This window comes from Quercus robur, chromosome 2 (genome assembly GCF_932294415.1).
Source record: "Quercus robur chromosome 2, dhQueRobu3.1, whole genome shotgun sequence".
In the NCBI taxonomy this organism is placed as follows: domain Eukaryota; kingdom Viridiplantae; phylum Streptophyta; class Magnoliopsida; order Fagales; family Fagaceae; genus Quercus; species Quercus robur.
The window spans coordinates 15,016,159-15,033,171 of NC_065535.1; the positions used below are offsets into that span (position 1 = coordinate 15,016,159).

Here is a 17,013-nt window from a genome sequence, read left to right on the forward strand (position 1 = left end):
ATTTGGACACACTTTCCCAGCATACTTCTCTATACCTTTCCTCTTTTTATAGAGATTGGTCATTAGCCTAACTCTAATCCACTCTAACATTCCTAAGATGGGCTTGTCCCTAGCCTTCAAAATCATGGAATTGAATGATTCACTAAGATTGTTGGCTAAACAATCACTTAATGCCCTGCAAGTAAAATGAGACTTAGACCATTGGGCAGGGTTAATGTCAGCAAGATACTCCCAAGCCTTAGGGTCTAGATCCTTTAATTCTTGCATTCTCTTCTCAAACTCCTTAATAGTTGTGGCTCCAGCACATCTCCATAATGCATCCTTCAACTCCAACCCCTTGTGGTTAACTTTGAAGTTATTATAGATATGCTTCACACAGTACCTATGCTCTACAGTTGGAAACAACATCTCAATTGCAGGTATAAGTCCCTGTTTCACATAGAATTCAATAGAAAACAATATTAGTATGGCATTGCTTTTACTATGGCATTTTTGTTCCTAATAGAAAAGTGATTTGTATACCAGATAATATTCCTACGGTAAAATCATGGTGGGCAAAACCATTGGGTAGGGTTGGTCATTCCTACTTGCAGAATAATATTAGTATGGCAATGCATATTTTTTATTTGATAAGTTAAAAACAATATTAGTAATATGAATAATGAAAACACATGCATGTATTACTGAAGTGAACATACAAAGTTTATACCTTTTGCCTATCACTGATAAAGACAAAATTTAGTTGCTCTGGATTCCCAATATCATCTGAAAACTGTTAAAGGAACTAAACCCAAGAGTCCTTGTTCTCTTGTTCAACCACAGCCAAGGCAACTGGAAAAATATTATCATTTCCATCCCTAGCTGTGGCAGCTAGTATTTGCCCACCAAATCTTCCTTTTAGGTGGCACCCGTCCAATCCTATGATTGGTCTACACCCTCCCAAGAAACCAACCTTCTGTGCATTATACCTTATATACATCCTCCTAAATTTTGGTTGAGAATTTTCATTCTCCATCTGAGTTTGCAAAATAACCCTACTTCCCACATCATTCAACCTTATCATCTTTGCATAGTCTCTTAACTTCCCATATTGTAACTGCTCATCCCCAGTAATCAAATCAATGGCTTTCCTCTTAGACCTATACACTTGACTCACACTTATGTCAACCTCAAGTTTATCCTTCACATGGTGTTGCACACCCTCTACAGTCCAATTAGGGTTCTTGCTAAAATCTTGCATGTACTTCTTAGCAATATATGCTGATGTTACTTGGCTGTTTTGGGGGTTCTAGGGCAGGTGCACTCAGTTATCCATGTCTTTATTTGGAAGGTCAACTCCCCACTAACTTTAGATACATAACACCTCCACCCACACTTGTTCTTGCAATAGACAGATATCTTCTCTTTCTCATTCAATTTGAACCAGATATCCATAGGTTTATGTATAGCATATTCCCTCAATGCCTCCCTAAACACCTTAGCATTAGGAAACTTCATTCCCTTACACAGCTCAGGTTTTTTCATTCCAGTTTGAACATTAAAAACCTTCTCTATTGAACCAGCAGCTGGTTCATCATCATCAGACCCTACCAAACTTTCCATGTCATCCTCAACAGGTGGTTCAAGCCAATCATTTTCATCCACACCATCAATTTCCCTAGCATTACTGCTCTGTGGGGCCTCAATAGCTACTGCATTACTCCTTTGTGGGGTTGCAATCTCCCCAAATACATCGTCATTAAAATCTGGCCCTTCTAGCCCTTCCTCCAACCAATCAAAGTCCACATTATCATTTTGCTCAGTTTCTAGCACTTCATCTCCTTCACCATCCACATTCACTTCTTCATTTTCATCCACTTCATTTTCAACAGCAAGTGGCTACTCACCACCTTCCACATATAATACCAACCTATCTGTAGGCCATGCTATGTGAATTTCACACATATACAGCACCTCAGCATCCCTAATTATCATTCTTAAGTCTTCCTCTAAATTACCTCCAGGAATTAGGTAATGATATGTACTTGTACGGGGTGCACCATACTTCTCACACAGTCCTTGTATTTCGAAAAAACTTAGACAATCAGGGTCAACATCTTCATATGCTATGTTGCCACCTATATATTCTAGGTTTGGGTTCCACACAAACTTGCCACCATAATTAATCTCAACAATCAACTTCAAATCTGCCATCTGCATAAAAATAAATGCTTAAATAAAAATGTTATTTGACAAAAGAATAAAACACAAACATAGCAGAAACAGACAAAAGTGTTTGTTCTGTTTTTGGGAGACACCCACGTGAGAATGGACCACAAAGTCCATATTTACACATTTTTTTCTTAATACAAAAAGATTCCTAGGGTCCACACAGAACACAACACAGCAAAGGACCATACCACTAGCAACTTTTAGCTCATTAAACAATATATAAATTTCAGCAATTGAAATTTTCTACAGGTTCCTAACGGAATATGCATATTAAAAAAAAAAAAATCTTTGTTTTTTATTTGGGAGGCAACCACATGGAAATGGACCAATGTCTTTTTTTATTATAACAAAGCACTTTGTAGCATAACAAAGCACGTTGTAGCATCTTGAAGTTTCTGTTTTGCACATTAGATATAAAAAGTACTGAACCAGAGTGACTACTATTGACACCACCAAATGCATTAACAAGATTTAAACTTTCCCAAACACTTTTTTGCAGCATTCAAACCAAAATCAATTACTACAACAAATATACATAATCCACAGTAAACGAAAACTACCCAAATGCAAAAAATGTACCAGCAATTTTTGAAAAAGAAATCAAGAACCCTAACTATCAAAATCGTACCTATTGTAAAAATCAAGAGAGAAAATATTCAATATCCTTCACATGGGTTTTGATAGGACTGCCTTCTTCTCTTGATGCTGAGAGATTCACGGGTTGATCTTGATGGAGTGGATCACAATCTCAAACAGGGGTGTACGAGTATAAGGAAGTTTTTTTTTTTTTCCTCAGGAAAGTGTTTTGATTCAATTGCTATTGTTTTTTTGAGTGGAATAGTGTTAGAGTAACAGCAAGACTGAGGTGGGTAAACGTTTGGTTAACAGATTAGACCACAGGTAGGTAGAGTGTCATTTTTTAAACCACAAGTGGGTAAAGTGTTTTTTGAGCAAACCATAGGTGGGTAAAGTGTAATTCCCCCTTGTTTTTAATTACGGTAATTAATGGGCTAATATGTATTGGAGCAGATATTGGACTAAATATTGGACTATTTTATTTTATTCTTTTTAATTGTGGTGATTAATTACCATATATGTGGATGAGTTGAAATGATTATATATACTATACTACAACAATTACTGCCTCTTGGATCCTCCTACACTATAAAAAGCATTCTACACACTATATTATGCTTCAGCAATTACAAGCATTCTACATACTATAAAAAGCAATTACAAGCATTTTACACTCTAAAAAAAACAATTACAAATATTCTACACACTATACTACAGAAATTACAAGCATTTTACACACTAAAAAATGTATTGCACTAAAAAAAAAAAGCAATTACAAGCATTCTACACGTTAAAAAAACAATTACAAACATTCTACACACTAAAAAATATACTACACTAAAAAAAAACAAGCATTCTATGTACTAAAAAAAGTAATTACAAGCATTTTACACTAAAAAAAAACAATTACAAGTATTCTACACACTATACTACAAAAATTACAAGCATTCTACACACTAAAAAATATGTTGCACTAAAAAAAAGCAATTACAAGCATTCTACACACTAAAAAAGCAATTACAAGCATTCTATACCATTAGAATAAAGAAAATTATATTTTCTATTTCTGAGTAACGCTATTGTTGAAAATAAAACATTTTATTATATTATTTTTTTTTTTTTTTTTGCTTGGTGGTGTTTTAATATAGTATACATCTACCTCTGACACTCTTAAAGTGCATATGCCGTCAAACCCAGAATTGTTGTTGTTATTGTTTCCAGAGTTGTTGTGATTGTTTTGGGCTTGCAGATATTCTTGTAAGAGGGGTGGGAACGCTGTTGGCGTAAATCCAAATCCTTCAATATTAGGAATATGCGACACTTGATAATTCGATTGGTAGAAATCAATAGGGTGTGATTCACGACAAGCCAAGGTTGACATAAGCACCTCTTGGTTGTGAGCAAGTAGATTATAAATCACCCCTTCGAGATAATCACACCTCTGTTTCAATTCCAGAAGTGTTCCGACGCAGCCGAACTGTGGGTCAGCCGTTTTGCATTTGCATTCATATATAATTGAATCCAATACATTTTTTCTCTTATCGCAATCCACGTCCCTGAACATACCTTCCAAGTTCTTTTTCGAAAAGAAAGGGTATGATATTGATAGTCACTTGAGTTACAAACGATGGTTTCTAAACACCCACACCTTTGTGTATTCCAACGCAACCAAATCTCAGGTCAACGGTTCTACACTTACATTTGTAGGTAAATATGAAGATGTAAGAGTAAAAATGGATGATAAAGAGTTAGTAAAATGTTTAATCCCTCATTGAAAATGAGAGACTATTTCATTCTTTTTAATTACGGTAATTAATGGGCTAATATGTATTGGAGCAGATATTAGGCTAAATATTGGACTATTTTATTTTATTCTTTTTAATTGTGGTGATTAATTACCATATCCGTTGATGAGTTGAAATGATTATATATGCTATACTACAACAATTATTGCCTCTTGGATCCTCCTACACTATATAAAGCATTCTACACACTATACTATGCTTCAATAATTACAAGCGTTCTACATACTAAAAAAGGCAATTACAAGCATTTTACGCTCTAAAAAAAACAATTACAAATATTCTACACACTATACTACAAAAATTACAAGCATTGTACACACTAAAAAATGTATTGCACTAAAAAAAAGTAATTACAAGCATTCTACACGCTAAAAAAGTAATTACAAGCATTCTACATACTAAAAAATATACCACACTAAAAAAAAACAAGCATTCTACATACTAAAAAAATCAATTACAAACATTCTATACACTAAAAAAGCAATTACAAGCATTCTATACCATTAGAATAAAGAAAATTATATTTTTTATGTTTCTGAGTAACGCTATTGGTGAAAATAAAACATTTTATTATATTATTTATTTATTTTTTGCTTGGTGGTGTTTTAATATAGTATATATCTACCTCTTACACTATTGCTGAAAATAAAACATTTCATTATATTATTATTATTTTTTTTTGCTTGGTGGTGTTTTAATATAGTATACATCTACCTCTGACACTCTTAAAGTGCATATGCCGTCAAACCCAGAATTGTTGTTGTTGTTGTTTCCAGAGTTGTTGTGATTGTTTTGGGCTTGCATATATTCTTGTAAGAGGGGTGGGAACGCTGTTGGCGTGAATCCAAATTCTTCAATATTAGGAATATACGACACTTGATGATTCAATTGGTAGAAATCAATAGGGTGTGATTCACGGCAAGCCAAGGTTTACATAAGCACCTCTTGGTTGTGAGCAAGAAATTTATAAACCACCCCTTCAAGATAATCACACCTCTGTTTCAATTCTAGAAGTGTTTCGACGCAACTGAACTACAAGTTAGCCGTTCTGCATTTGCATTCATATATAATTAAATCCAATATGTTTTTTCTCTTATCGCAATCCAACTGAAAACCAAACGGGCCCTCAAACCCAAAACTCATAACTCACTACTCAAACCTCACCTTTACTCAAAAATTGCAAAACACCTGTTTGGACTCATAACTCAGTTACATATCCCTACAACTTTTTTCCAAAACCGTGGACCCCACCCACTGACACTACCCATTGTTACTACTGTTGCTACCCGCGTCTCACTAACAAAAAAATCTTCCCCTTTACTTCTCCTACACATCCTCTCACCTTTCATTTCTCTAACTCTCCATCTTTTCTATCAATTTTTTTTGTCTATCTCTCTTTCTCCGTCTCTCCCATCCTCACTCTGTATCTGATTTTTTTTCCACTCCTCTGTTTCTTTCTCAGCTTTCTCTGTCTCTCCCCTCTTCAATCTGTATTTGATTTTTTTTTTCTCTCTTCTCTATTTCTTTCTCAGCTGTTTTTGGTTGGTTTGAATCGGTGATGGTGGGTTGTTTCAGTGGTTGCTAGGTTCGGATTGGTAATTATGGGTTTCGGTGGTGGTCATTTGGGTGTTGGCTGGGTTTTACGGTGAAGATCGAGTTTGAGATTGGGTTTTTGGGGTTGGGTCACGGCGTGGCTTGAAGCGGTTAGGGCTGGCTTGAATCTGTTTGGTGTTTCGGTGGTATGGATTGGCCTGGGTTTGTCGTGGTGGTGCTGTGGCGGCACCGGGTTTGTTGTGGTGGTGCTATGGTTGTTTGCTACGATAATATCTGAACTGATGGGACAACACAGAAGCTCTAGGTCCCATAGAGTCCGAATATTTACAGCAATGCCACTGAGTTTCCTATCTCAGTTTTTGAAAACACTGATTTCTTGTTTTCTGTTTCCATCACTCTAACTCAAAATTGTTGAGTTTTGAGTGATGGAAACACAATGTGAAAATTAAGCCAAACAACAAAATTTGTGTGGGTCCCACATTTTTTCATCACTGAGTTATGAGTTTCCAGTGATATCACTCAAAACAGGCCTAAACCAAACAGACCCTGAGTTATGAGTTTTGAAAATTGAGTTATGAAAACTAAGATACCTCTAAACCAAACGGGCCCTAATTCTTCTCACATGGAGTTTTTCAAATAAATACTCTGCAAAACATATGGTATGTTAACTAATTTGCATGATCTGTTGAGGTTTGATATTTGGAAATGGTAAAAGAGACCCATATTTTTAAGGGAAAAATACCAACAACCAAAAAAAAAAAAAAATACATGTTGTGGTTTAAGTCAATTTGCAACTGAACTTCTATTTTATCAACTTTGTATTATTGACTCCTGAAGTTTGATAATGTCCAAATTAACCCCTTCATCTCAATTTTGTTAGCTATAATTGACTAAAAATTATTATATGTTGTGCATATGTTATTTTTAAAAAGAATAAAGTGGTCATGTGCACACCACATAACCTTTTTATTTAAGATTGATGGTCAATATGTGTGTGTATATGTATATATAAAAACTTTACTAATGTAAAATAAATTTGTCAGGTTGCTATGGCACAAAAATTGAGTGCACAAGACTTTCTCAAGTGAAAATGAGTGATTCATCATATTAATTATATAATAAGTAAATTTCTTAATTATAGGGGTTTATCTTGTATTTAAAAGTTACATATCAAATTATGAGGTTTATGTAATAAAATTTATGGGTATTTTTTTGGAAAAAAAAAAAAAAAAAGTAGAAAATTGATAGTATTTTTAATATGACATTGAACCCGTGGACTAAACTAGAATGAATTAGACTGAATGAACCAAACTGGACTCAATGGAAAGAAATGGACTAAATTGGACCAAAGTGAACTGAAATGGACCAAAATAAATTGAATTAGATCAAATGGACCAAATCATCAGCCGAATAACCATTTATCTTTTTATTGATTTTACTCTAATTTCTTTGATAATATATAATATATATTGATCGGTTGAAAGAACCAAAATTAAAACTAGCATATATGAGAGTATATAAGTAAGTCGTAATCCCATTTGAACCAGGAATTTTGAAAGGGAGGCAAAATAAAGTTACAATATTATAAACAACAAATCTAATCATCTTGTTCTTGGTTGACCCGATTCTATGTATGTCTAACCACCCTCCAGAGAGTTCAACATATCTAGTTTTCTGTAGACTTCACTATGAACTTTCGGCCTTTGTTGCACGTATTCATCATTGTCAACATTAAGCCTTGCTGCAGGCTTCATTGTGAACATTAGGCCTTGCTACACGAGGTTGAGATCACAAGTTCATATCCCAAACTATCGATTTGCTCAATTGATGTCCAAATTGAGAGTTAATTAGATGGAAATTATAATTTTTCATTACAACCAATGAGGGTAATTTCATAATTACACCCAATTTCCGTTTCATTTAAAGCCTAATTTAGACAGTAGGGGCATGTAGATACAATTATTTCAAATTGGAGTGTCAATCGAGCAAATGGATAATTTGGAGGGACATTGTAAAAGAGATGAAAGTTTATGGTGGAAAAGTGTGATTTCTCCTCCTAAAAAAAAAAACATTTATCAACTTAATCTGTGACCACGTAATTGGAATTGCCATCTAACTTGTATGTTAATAAAACAGAGCAAATTTAAGACACGAGCCAATGTGAGAATATTTGTTCTTAGACTCAAATAAGATATTTTAATTGTCTGTATCATTAAAGCCTATCAAAATTCATAAACAAAAGAGCCAATGTGAGAATGTTGGTTGTTAGACTAAATTGAGAATCTCAACTGTCTGTATCAAAAAACCTTACACGACTTGTGCACAAAATGGAAAGAGATTATCACTGACTTCTCATTTCTGCTTAACTTTATGTTGTGACTAACAGATAAGCAAGGCCATTAAGATATTCAACAATTTCAGATCCTCCAAGCTTCGAGCTTCCATATACTCGATCAACAAATGTAATTGGAACCTGTAAACAACCACAAGACTCAGATCAACTAAAAGGTGAAAGATCAATGAATTACGCAGAAAGTAATCTACATGAAGGAAATCCTTTTTAAGTACAGGTACAAATGTAAATATGTAAAAGGGAATAGATTCACATGAAGCATGCAATGCAATACATAATCATGAGTACTCAAACCGCTCTTAAGATAGATTCTGCACAGCTAACTTATGTACAAATTTCAAACACTATTTTTTAGAAGACAACATCTTCAAGTGCCCGCATTTACAAGATAAACTACGCTAAAACTAAGCACAGACAACAAAATATTCCTGGAATGTCCATAATATCATTTATTATTCTACAACATCTTCAAGTGCAATATTATAGGATAAACCACCCTAAGATACACAGACTTCGGAAAATCCACTACATTTCAGTAGGGGAAAAAAAATTTGGACTCGAGCTCAACACAGTGGAGGACATAGTCTCAACACAGAGAACAAAAAAATTGAGAAGTGGGGGAGGGAGGGAGGGGAGGAATTGGCACTACTCGATCTTCTCTCTCCCTCTCTCACTTGATCTGCACTCAAATTGATTGGCAACTAGTGAGATTGGCATCGCTCGAAGCTCATCGGCACTCCTCCATGCTCATTGACACTCCACTTCTCAACAATCACTTTTCATTGAAAGTTACCAGTGCCTTTCCAGAGGCTAATGTCGAGCTTGTTAGGAAGGTAACCTCCCCTTTTGAGTTGAGTGATGGAGGTGGTTTTGTTAGCCTGTTGTTTTCTTTCTGCTTCTGTTTTTGGTTTTGGATGTATGCCAGCTGCTGGTAATTTTCTATTGCTCTCCCCCACCCACAACACCCCCCCCCCCCCCCCTCTCTCTTCTTTTCCCCCTTTTTTTTCCCTAATATGCAGGGGAATAAGCTGGAGAAATTTGCTCCTTCTCTTAGCCTAAATAACAATATTGTCATATCCCATTATTCTACTCTGTTCTTTTGTTTTGTTTGTTTCAATCTCTTTTTCTTTTTCTTTTCACCTAACTAAACATAAAATATGCTTAAAATACATAAATATACCCAAAATATATATTAATTAATTGCATGTCATGTATTAATTTTTTAAGAAATATCTTGACACTGTATTCCGTATCTTATCGGTTTTGTGTCCATGTTTCATAGGCTCCCAACGTTCCAATCCCACTATACATAAGTACATTTAGAAATAAATAGGACTAGAAAATATAGTCAGATAGGCAAAACAAGAGCATCAAAACAACTATTTGGCTGCTTATTGTTTATTCTGATCTGGCTGAGGGAAGATAAATATAGAATAGTAATGCAAATAAGGCAATCAAAAATTTGAAAATTATGCCAGCATGTTGATTGCTTTTACATGGATGCAAATGTATCTTATTAACTCAAGACAGGTATCATTAATGCATAGCTGCATTCAAGAAGCACAACATTATAGCTATAAAATTCAAACAGAAATACTAAGAAGCCAAACCATAATGGTAGGATGTTTATTTGCAAACTGTATCGAGCCTGGCCAACAAAAAGCTGCAATCAATTGTGGAGAAGTGCAAAGGCTGTGGAAGAGCCAATTTCTTTTACTAAGATTTTAAGCAAATGAAATATTGAGGATATCAGAATAGGATTTGTTCAGTAAATTAATTATTTCCCACCAGAAGATGGAAAAGCAAATAATTTTTTTAAACAAATATTTAAATTTTGTTTGTGGTTAGGATCAAGACCCACACAACAGCACATGCACAAAGTTCATCCATCTCCACCATAAACCATGACAAGACAATATAAAACTCTACCTCTTCAATATGGTAGCGTTTTCTAGAAGCTCGAACAATCATTTCCATTTGAAAGACATATCCCTTACTTACACAGGAACTAATGACATCTTCAAGAACTGATTTCCTATAAAGCCTTCAAATGATCCACATAACGTCAGTTTCAAAATCATGTAAGTGTCAAATAATTGTATAGTTTAATTCTATAGATTAGTTTGTGTACCGGAAAGATCCTGTCAAATCTGATACACCAGGCCATAGAAGTGTTTGAGCGAGAACATTGGCTCCCCTACTTGTTAGCTTGCGCATAAGATTCCATCCATGTACACCACCACCTTTAACATAGCGGGTTCCGGTAACTATACTTGCACCAGTCTCCAACTGTTTCCTTGATAAACATATCGGAGTAAAAGAAGTCAGAAGGTTTTCCAGAAAACCAGTACCTAAGCTAATATAGGAAAGTATAAAAGAATCACTAGAATTGCTCTTACCTGATGAAGCTTGGCAAGTACTTTGGCTGCATAACAAGAAGCAAATAGGTTAGAGAAAGAAATCTATAGCAATTAGCAAATAGGAAACAATAATGTGATAAATGGGTACTAACAGCAAAGCAAGCAACTACTGAACTACAAATAGCCACAGACTCCATGCACATGCAAGAAGAAACCCCAAGAAATCAATTGGGACATACTTACCTGGTCTAGAGGTCTCATGGATGTTTTAACCACCATAGGTGATCCTAATTTATACACATTTATTTCAGACAATCACATGAAAGAGATTCCAGATAGTTCAATGGAAAAGGAAATATCAAAGCATACTCTCTAAAATATAAAAATTAAAAACAAAACGAAACAAGAAAACTAAAAAAATGTTGTGTTGCTTCCCTAGCCAACATGCATACATCTAACTTCAACAACATTGCTCAAAATTATTATCCACATCCCACAGACACACTTACATGGTGAGATAGATCAGCATCCATGATCACAACAAAATTTCCTGATGCATGCTTCAGGCCATGAACGTAAGCCGTTCCTGAAATTTGAATATGAATCAAAAGCCAGTTCCCTCTAATTACTTCAAAAAATAAGTTATGAAGACCTACCTAACCCAAGCTTCCTAGGTCTAGCTCTCAAAAGCTGCATCATCAAAAAAGGGGAAGATTTCACTGTCATAAATAAACATAAACATTGACCCAAGAAGAAATACATATCCAATTTCAAGTCTATGGTACTTACAATACGGTCTTCACCATACACCTGCTGTAACTGTTTTACAACTTCTTGAGTCCCATCAGGACTCCCATCATCCACAACAATTATTTCAAAATCCACATCCCTAAACCAAGCAGGAAATTGTATTAGAAGCTCATTCAAAAACTATTATATACTGCCAACATAATCTCAAACACGTTATAAACGCCAGAGCTCTTCAATCACAATTGAATATTAGCATTTGGTTACCCCCCCCCCCCCCCCCCAACCCTTTTACCAGCAGCATAAGCCTAAAAGACCATACCCAGTACACAAAGCTCCCACTTCTGCACGGTTTGAGAGAGATTATTGATAAAGCTAATAATCAGTCTATTGATCTCACTTGATAACACTCTAAAATAGTCAGTATAGACTCACTCAATTACGTCAAAAGCTTATCAACCTCAGAAATAGTGGCAAATACCCTAACTTTAAACATCAATTCACATTGTTGACTTCATGAAATTCTAATAATTAATCAATTCACACAATCTCTCATAACTTTTTTTGATTAAGGTTAAAATTCAATAATACCCATAAGCAAATACGACAATGAAAATTAAAGTTTTTCATAAAAATTAAGAAAACGAGAAATGATCATATGTTTGTACAGACCCAAGATGCAAAACTCGGAAATAACTAATAATACTTATGTATATACACACGCCATGACAAGACAACCTAAATCAGATCCAAAAATTAAGGAAAAGGAATGGTGGGGGGGTACCGGAGATGCTTGAAGACGAGGTATACGAGGAGAGTAATGTTGAGGCGTTCGTTGAAGGTAGGGACAATTATACTGTACTTGTTCTTGTTGATTTCCATTCTCTCTTTCTTTCTTTCTTTCTTTCTTTTCCAAAAACCCTATTCTACTCTATTGTAGTATCTGTATGAACTCGTAATTCAACTCCGGTGAGAGACAGCTGAATCAGATTCTCAATTTTTGACTTTACAAAGAGAGTTTGGCAGTTGGGACTCAGTGCGTGCCAATAGAGCAAGATTGTAGAGCCAAGTCAGAATCAGAAAACCGAGGTCCAGGGGGCTTTACCTTATAGACCTTTTGGGCTGAGCCCATATCACTTGCTAATGAGGTTGGGCTGGCCTACTATACTGCATTTTGCACATTCTAGTATTTACACACTTTTCTATTGCATTTTGCACTTTAGGTGTTTTTTTTTTTTTTTTTTTTCTTCCTCCCTCTCTATATCCCTCTATATTACATGGAGAAGTGGTGTCCCAAATTTTATGACTAACTATTCCACTTCATGCCTGTGAGACTTCGGAAATCTCATAAACTGATAATATTGTGGATGGAATTTGGAATCTCTAGATTTATAACACGTCTTTCAAATTCATTGAGCCCACCACCTTGATGTCCCCGTATGGACTAATCCCTATAAGTTTTGAATGTCACACTTGCCCATCTTTAAAACTTATTAAGCTCTCTCTCTTTTCTTTTTAATTTATCAGAATATTATTAATTTCTTTTAACATCCACATGGCACAAACTCATACTCTCTAACATGAGGTCTCTACTTTTATATATATGATAATTACCATTTTATTCTCAATAAGCAAAATGTCTAAAAGAAAATGTAATGGATTGGAAAACATACACAATGACCTTGGAAAATTGCTTGGGTCTTGATGGCTGTAACATCTTCTTTGGTTGGTTAAATCTTTCCTTTGGGATGGTTGTGCTGATAAAGCTACACCACTAGAATCTTCAAAAGTGACGGATTCTGTGTATTTTTTTTTTTAATGGGAAATACTTCAAAAACTTTATTAATCAATAAAGGTAGCAACTACATCTTGCTTGAGAGCTTGTTCAAGGAAACAAGGAGTCTCTTCAACCCAAACAGATAATTCAGCAATGCCTAAAGCATGTCTTGCAAGTAAATGGGCTGGCCTATTGCCATTACAACCTACATATGAAAAATCTACACATCTGAAAGAATGGGACATGGCAACTAAACTATAGACTAGCGCTGCTACTGATGATGGAGGAGGAGACAAGTCCTGAAGCACATTAATCAACATCAACGAGTCACTCTCAAGAGTGAAATCTTGAATGGACAAATCCCTTGCGAATAGAAGACCCAACTCCACAGCCTTGGCTTCAGCTTCGATGGCACCCAAAGGAGCTTCAAGCTTCTTGCTACATGCACCAATCAGATGACCCTCAGCGTCCCTAATCAAGATCCCCACACCAGCCAAACGGTGCTCCTTGAACACAACACCGTCCACGTTAATTTTGTATCGGTCCGGAGAGGGAGGCTTCTATTTCACAGGTTCAACAGGTTGCTTCGGGTTTCCCAACTCCACCACACATGCTTGGTAAGCATCCAAGTACTCCAACGCCCCTTGCAGCAGTGCTTGACATGATTTCTTCACCCCTCTGTTCCTGCACTCATTTCTATTTGACCAGAGCGCCCAAGCCACCACGATAAGTTTCTCCACGTCGCTGTGCTCCCACTCCCACTGGGCCACCATGACCACGTACCATAACATGTCCATGAACGACCCAAAGAGCTGGACCCAAGACTCCTGAAACAGAGAAGACAAACTCCAGATGTCACGGGCTCTTTGGCAACTCCAAAAGAGGTGGCCTGAAGTTTCTTCAGCCAATTTACACTCATCACAGCAGCTGTCCGAGAGTACTTTCCGTTTGACCAAGTTCTCCTTTGTGGGCAGCACATCTCTGCAAGCTCTCCAGGCAAAGTGACGGATCTTGTGTGGGCTATTGCAGCTCCAAATAGACCGCCAGAACCTCCCTAAATGACTTCCATCATACTCGGATCCCACCCGTGTATCTGATCTTAGCTCCATAGCAAGTTTATAAGCACTACGGACGCTAAAAAGACCCTTTGTTTGTCAGCGCCAACACTTGCTTAAACATAGGAAGAAATTTCTTTTTTTCCTTCGTTTATTTTTGGGAGAGTGGATTTGGTTAGTATTTTACATAATTTTATTTGGAATCAAAATCATCTTCTACTTTGTCTCTTGTACATGATTGTTGAAATGTTTTTCATATTACGTATCTTATTCCTTTGTTTCCCTATTTTTTTGGACTAATGTAATGTATTACATTGACAAAGATACTTCTTCTTTTTTATTGAATTTTATTTGTTCTATTTCTAAAACGTCCAGGTTGCCCCCCACATTTGCACATATAGTGAAAATTTATGTATTCTCCAACTAAAATAAAGTCCCAACAAAGTCTTTCTTATGCATGATACAATACATGCCCCTTTAAAGCTCAGCAAACAGACTAAAGTGTCTAACAAGTTCAACGGACCTAGATGAAACAAAGCCAAACTTATACAAAACAAAATGTAATCAACGCTATTTAGTATTTTCACAACCATTTGAACATGCTGACACTTCTAGATTTGAGCCTAACCATTACTCTACTCCAAGCCATCCCTTTTCCTTGACTGCCCAACAAACTCATAAACCTTCTTCTGGTCAGGAAGAGACTTGGCCACAGTCTCCTTTTGCAGGCACCTCTTAGCCCATGCAATAATCTTGGGGCACTCTGCCTCTATGTTGATATTGCCAAAGATCTCATAGACAATGAACCAGCTGTAGAAGGGGATAAGAGAAAGGTCCACAAACCCAAATGTTTCACCCCCAAAGTAAGGCTTGTCACCGAGCTCTCCCTCCAGTATCTTGAAGGTTTCAATGAATTCCTTCTTGCCTGCCTCCAGCTCTTCTCCTTTTGTGGTCAATACCTTCCTTGAAACATAATAAACCTGTATTTTCCACAGATTATATAAAATGATGAAAAATGACAGTAATGAATTTCAAATCAATATAGAAGAATATTTCTTTAAACCTTCAGGAAAACAAAAAAGCATTCTATGAGATGAACTCATATAGTCATATGACCTCTTTCTCATGGCATGATGATTATTCTTTACCATAATGCCAATCACGCCAATGGATTCCTTTTATTGTATGCAGAAGGAATTCAAACCTAAGTCCATTATTTGATTACCAAAAATTTCACCAGTTAAACAAACTAGCACCTACACATAGTAGATAATTGTGTGTGACATAACAGCAAACTATAGGACTCTCCTAAAAAAATAGCATGACATACTACTGGACTCTCTTAAAAATATAACATGACAAATGCTAAGAGTAGGCAGGAAGAATGTTAAAAAAAACTACATAAATTCAACATGTTAATGAAAAGCAAACAAAAACCATCATTTTTCATTACCCCCACCCCCATTCATCTTTCTTCTTTGGCATAGGACATATTAGTAATCATAAAGGGGTTTAACTTATTTCCCAACTACACTCTGCTCTGATCTCTTGGATCTACTAGGATTAGAAACAAAAACTTCAAGTAGAATCAGAATTGCAGGAGCAAATATAACAGTAGAGACTGAATATTAGTTAACTCTAATAGAATCTAAACATCACAACAATAAATACATAATAGCTAGCTTCTAAAATAAAATCAAGCAAACCTAACGAGTCAAACATGTTTAATAAACCAAACCAAAAATATTCTGCATGATTGATAAAACGTACCTTGTTATCAACAAAATCAGCCCAGAACCTGGCATGAGCTCTCTGGTAAGGATGAGAGGGCAGCAGTGGAGACTTATCCTTCCAGACCTCATCTATGTACTGAACAATGATGAGTGACTCACACACCGGTTTCCCATTGTGGATGAGAACTGGGATCTTCTTGTCAATGGGGTTCATCTCTAAAAGCAGAGGGCTCTTTAATGAACTTTTGTTCCACAACTCCTCCTTGCACTCGTACTTGATACCCTTCTCGGCCAGTGCAATCCTAACCCTCATCCCAAACAAGCTGGCCCAGAAATCCAGCAGAATCACCTCGTCCGCCATTGTTACAGAACTACTCAAGGTATTGAAGCAAATGAAATTAAGAGAAAATGCAAACAACACTTCTAAATGATTTATAGTCTAAGTCATAGGCGGCAAGTATGACTATAGAGATAGAGGTAAAGTTGACGAGCTATGACTAAAACAATTAATTTAGCTATTTGGTTATAGCTTATTTATAAGGTGTTTATCAATAGAGATTAGTTTATTTTAAAATATAAAAAGTTAGAAATTAGTTTTTTTTTTTTTTTTTTTTTTTTTTTTTTTTTTTTAAATTGAGGCAATTGAAAGAAACGCACTCTCGTGGAGCATTGTTGACTGTGTTCCAAGAAAATTCATAAAATTAATAAATTAATTTTTTTTTTTTATTTAGATGCTGTGGCTTTTTAAAAAAAAAAAAAAAAAAAACTATTCCACGTCATATAAATAACTTAAAATTTTAAATTTCAAAAAATAAAATAAAATAATGCAATTTTTTTTCCGA

General features: G+C 35.6%; 3 protein-coding genes across 6 annotated transcripts in view; all 3 read right to left on the reverse strand.

Annotated features, from left to right (window-relative positions):
- Window positions 1-8,305: 8,305 nt before the first annotated feature.
- Window positions 8,306-12,683, reverse strand: LOC126712553 (dolichol-phosphate mannosyltransferase subunit 1). The gene is made up of 8 exons (XM_050411914.1): window positions 12,391-12,683; window positions 11,649-11,748; window positions 11,516-11,549; window positions 11,369-11,445; window positions 10,899-10,924; window positions 10,631-10,795; window positions 10,429-10,543; window positions 8,306-8,619 (listed from the first exon to the last, which is right to left on the reverse strand). The coding sequence occupies exons 1-8, from the start codon at window positions 12,486-12,488 to the stop codon at window positions 8,515-8,517; spliced, it is 720 nt and encodes a 239-aa protein (XP_050267871.1). The 5' UTR covers window positions 12,489-12,683; the 3' UTR covers window positions 8,306-8,514.
- Window positions 12,684-13,448: 765 nt separating this feature from the next.
- On the reverse strand, window positions 13,449-14,492 carry LOC126695321 (uncharacterized). The gene is made up of 2 exons (XM_050392022.1): window positions 13,953-14,492; window positions 13,449-13,889 (listed from the first exon to the last, which is right to left on the reverse strand). Exons 1-2 carry the CDS (start codon window positions 14,490-14,492, stop codon window positions 13,449-13,451), a joined length of 981 nt encoding a protein of 326 aa, XP_050247979.1.
- A 342-nt stretch (window positions 14,493-14,834) lies between these two features.
- The window catches only part of LOC126712557 (probable glutathione S-transferase), an 85,211-nt gene continuing 83,032 nt past the window's right edge, over window positions 14,835-17,013 (reverse strand). For 2 of the 4 annotated variants that reach the window (XR_007651128.1, XR_007651127.1), the window contains 2 exons: window positions 16,209-16,236; window positions 15,358-15,418 (listed from right to left, as the gene is read on the reverse strand). Coding sequence is in view for 2 of the 4 variants with exons in the window: in XM_050411922.1 (XP_050267879.1) it covers window positions 15,074-15,418; window positions 16,209-16,532 (669 nt within the window). In the remaining 2 variants the exon portion in view is untranslated. Of the gene's footprint in view, window positions 15,419-16,208; window positions 16,660-17,013 lie in introns of those variants that run through there. The other 2 variants (XM_050411922.1, XM_050411921.1) reach the window with 2 other exon arrangements.

Excerpts from the sequence above, each read along its gene's own strand:
- LOC126712553 (XM_050411914.1), bottom strand. The coding sequence starts at position 12,488 with ATGGAAATCAACAAGAACAAGTACAGTATAATTGTCCCTACCTTCAAC. Across the intron at positions 10,796-10,898 it reads TACTTGCCAAGCTTCATCAG|GAAACAGTTGGAGACTGGTG; the intron begins GTAAGAGCAATT and ends ATGTTTATCAAG. Across the intron at positions 10,544-10,630 it reads GATTTGACAGGATCTTTCCG|GCTTTATAGGAAATCAGTTC; the intron begins GTACACAAACTA and ends GATCATTTGAAG.
- LOC126695321 (XM_050392022.1), bottom strand. The coding sequence starts at position 14,492 with ATGGAGCTAAGATCAGATACACGGGTGGGATCCGAGTATGATGGAAGT. Across the intron at positions 13,890-13,952 it reads CGAAGCAACCTGTTGAACCT|GAGCACCGTTTGGCTGGTGT; the intron begins GTGAAATAGAAG and ends GTTGTGTTCAAG.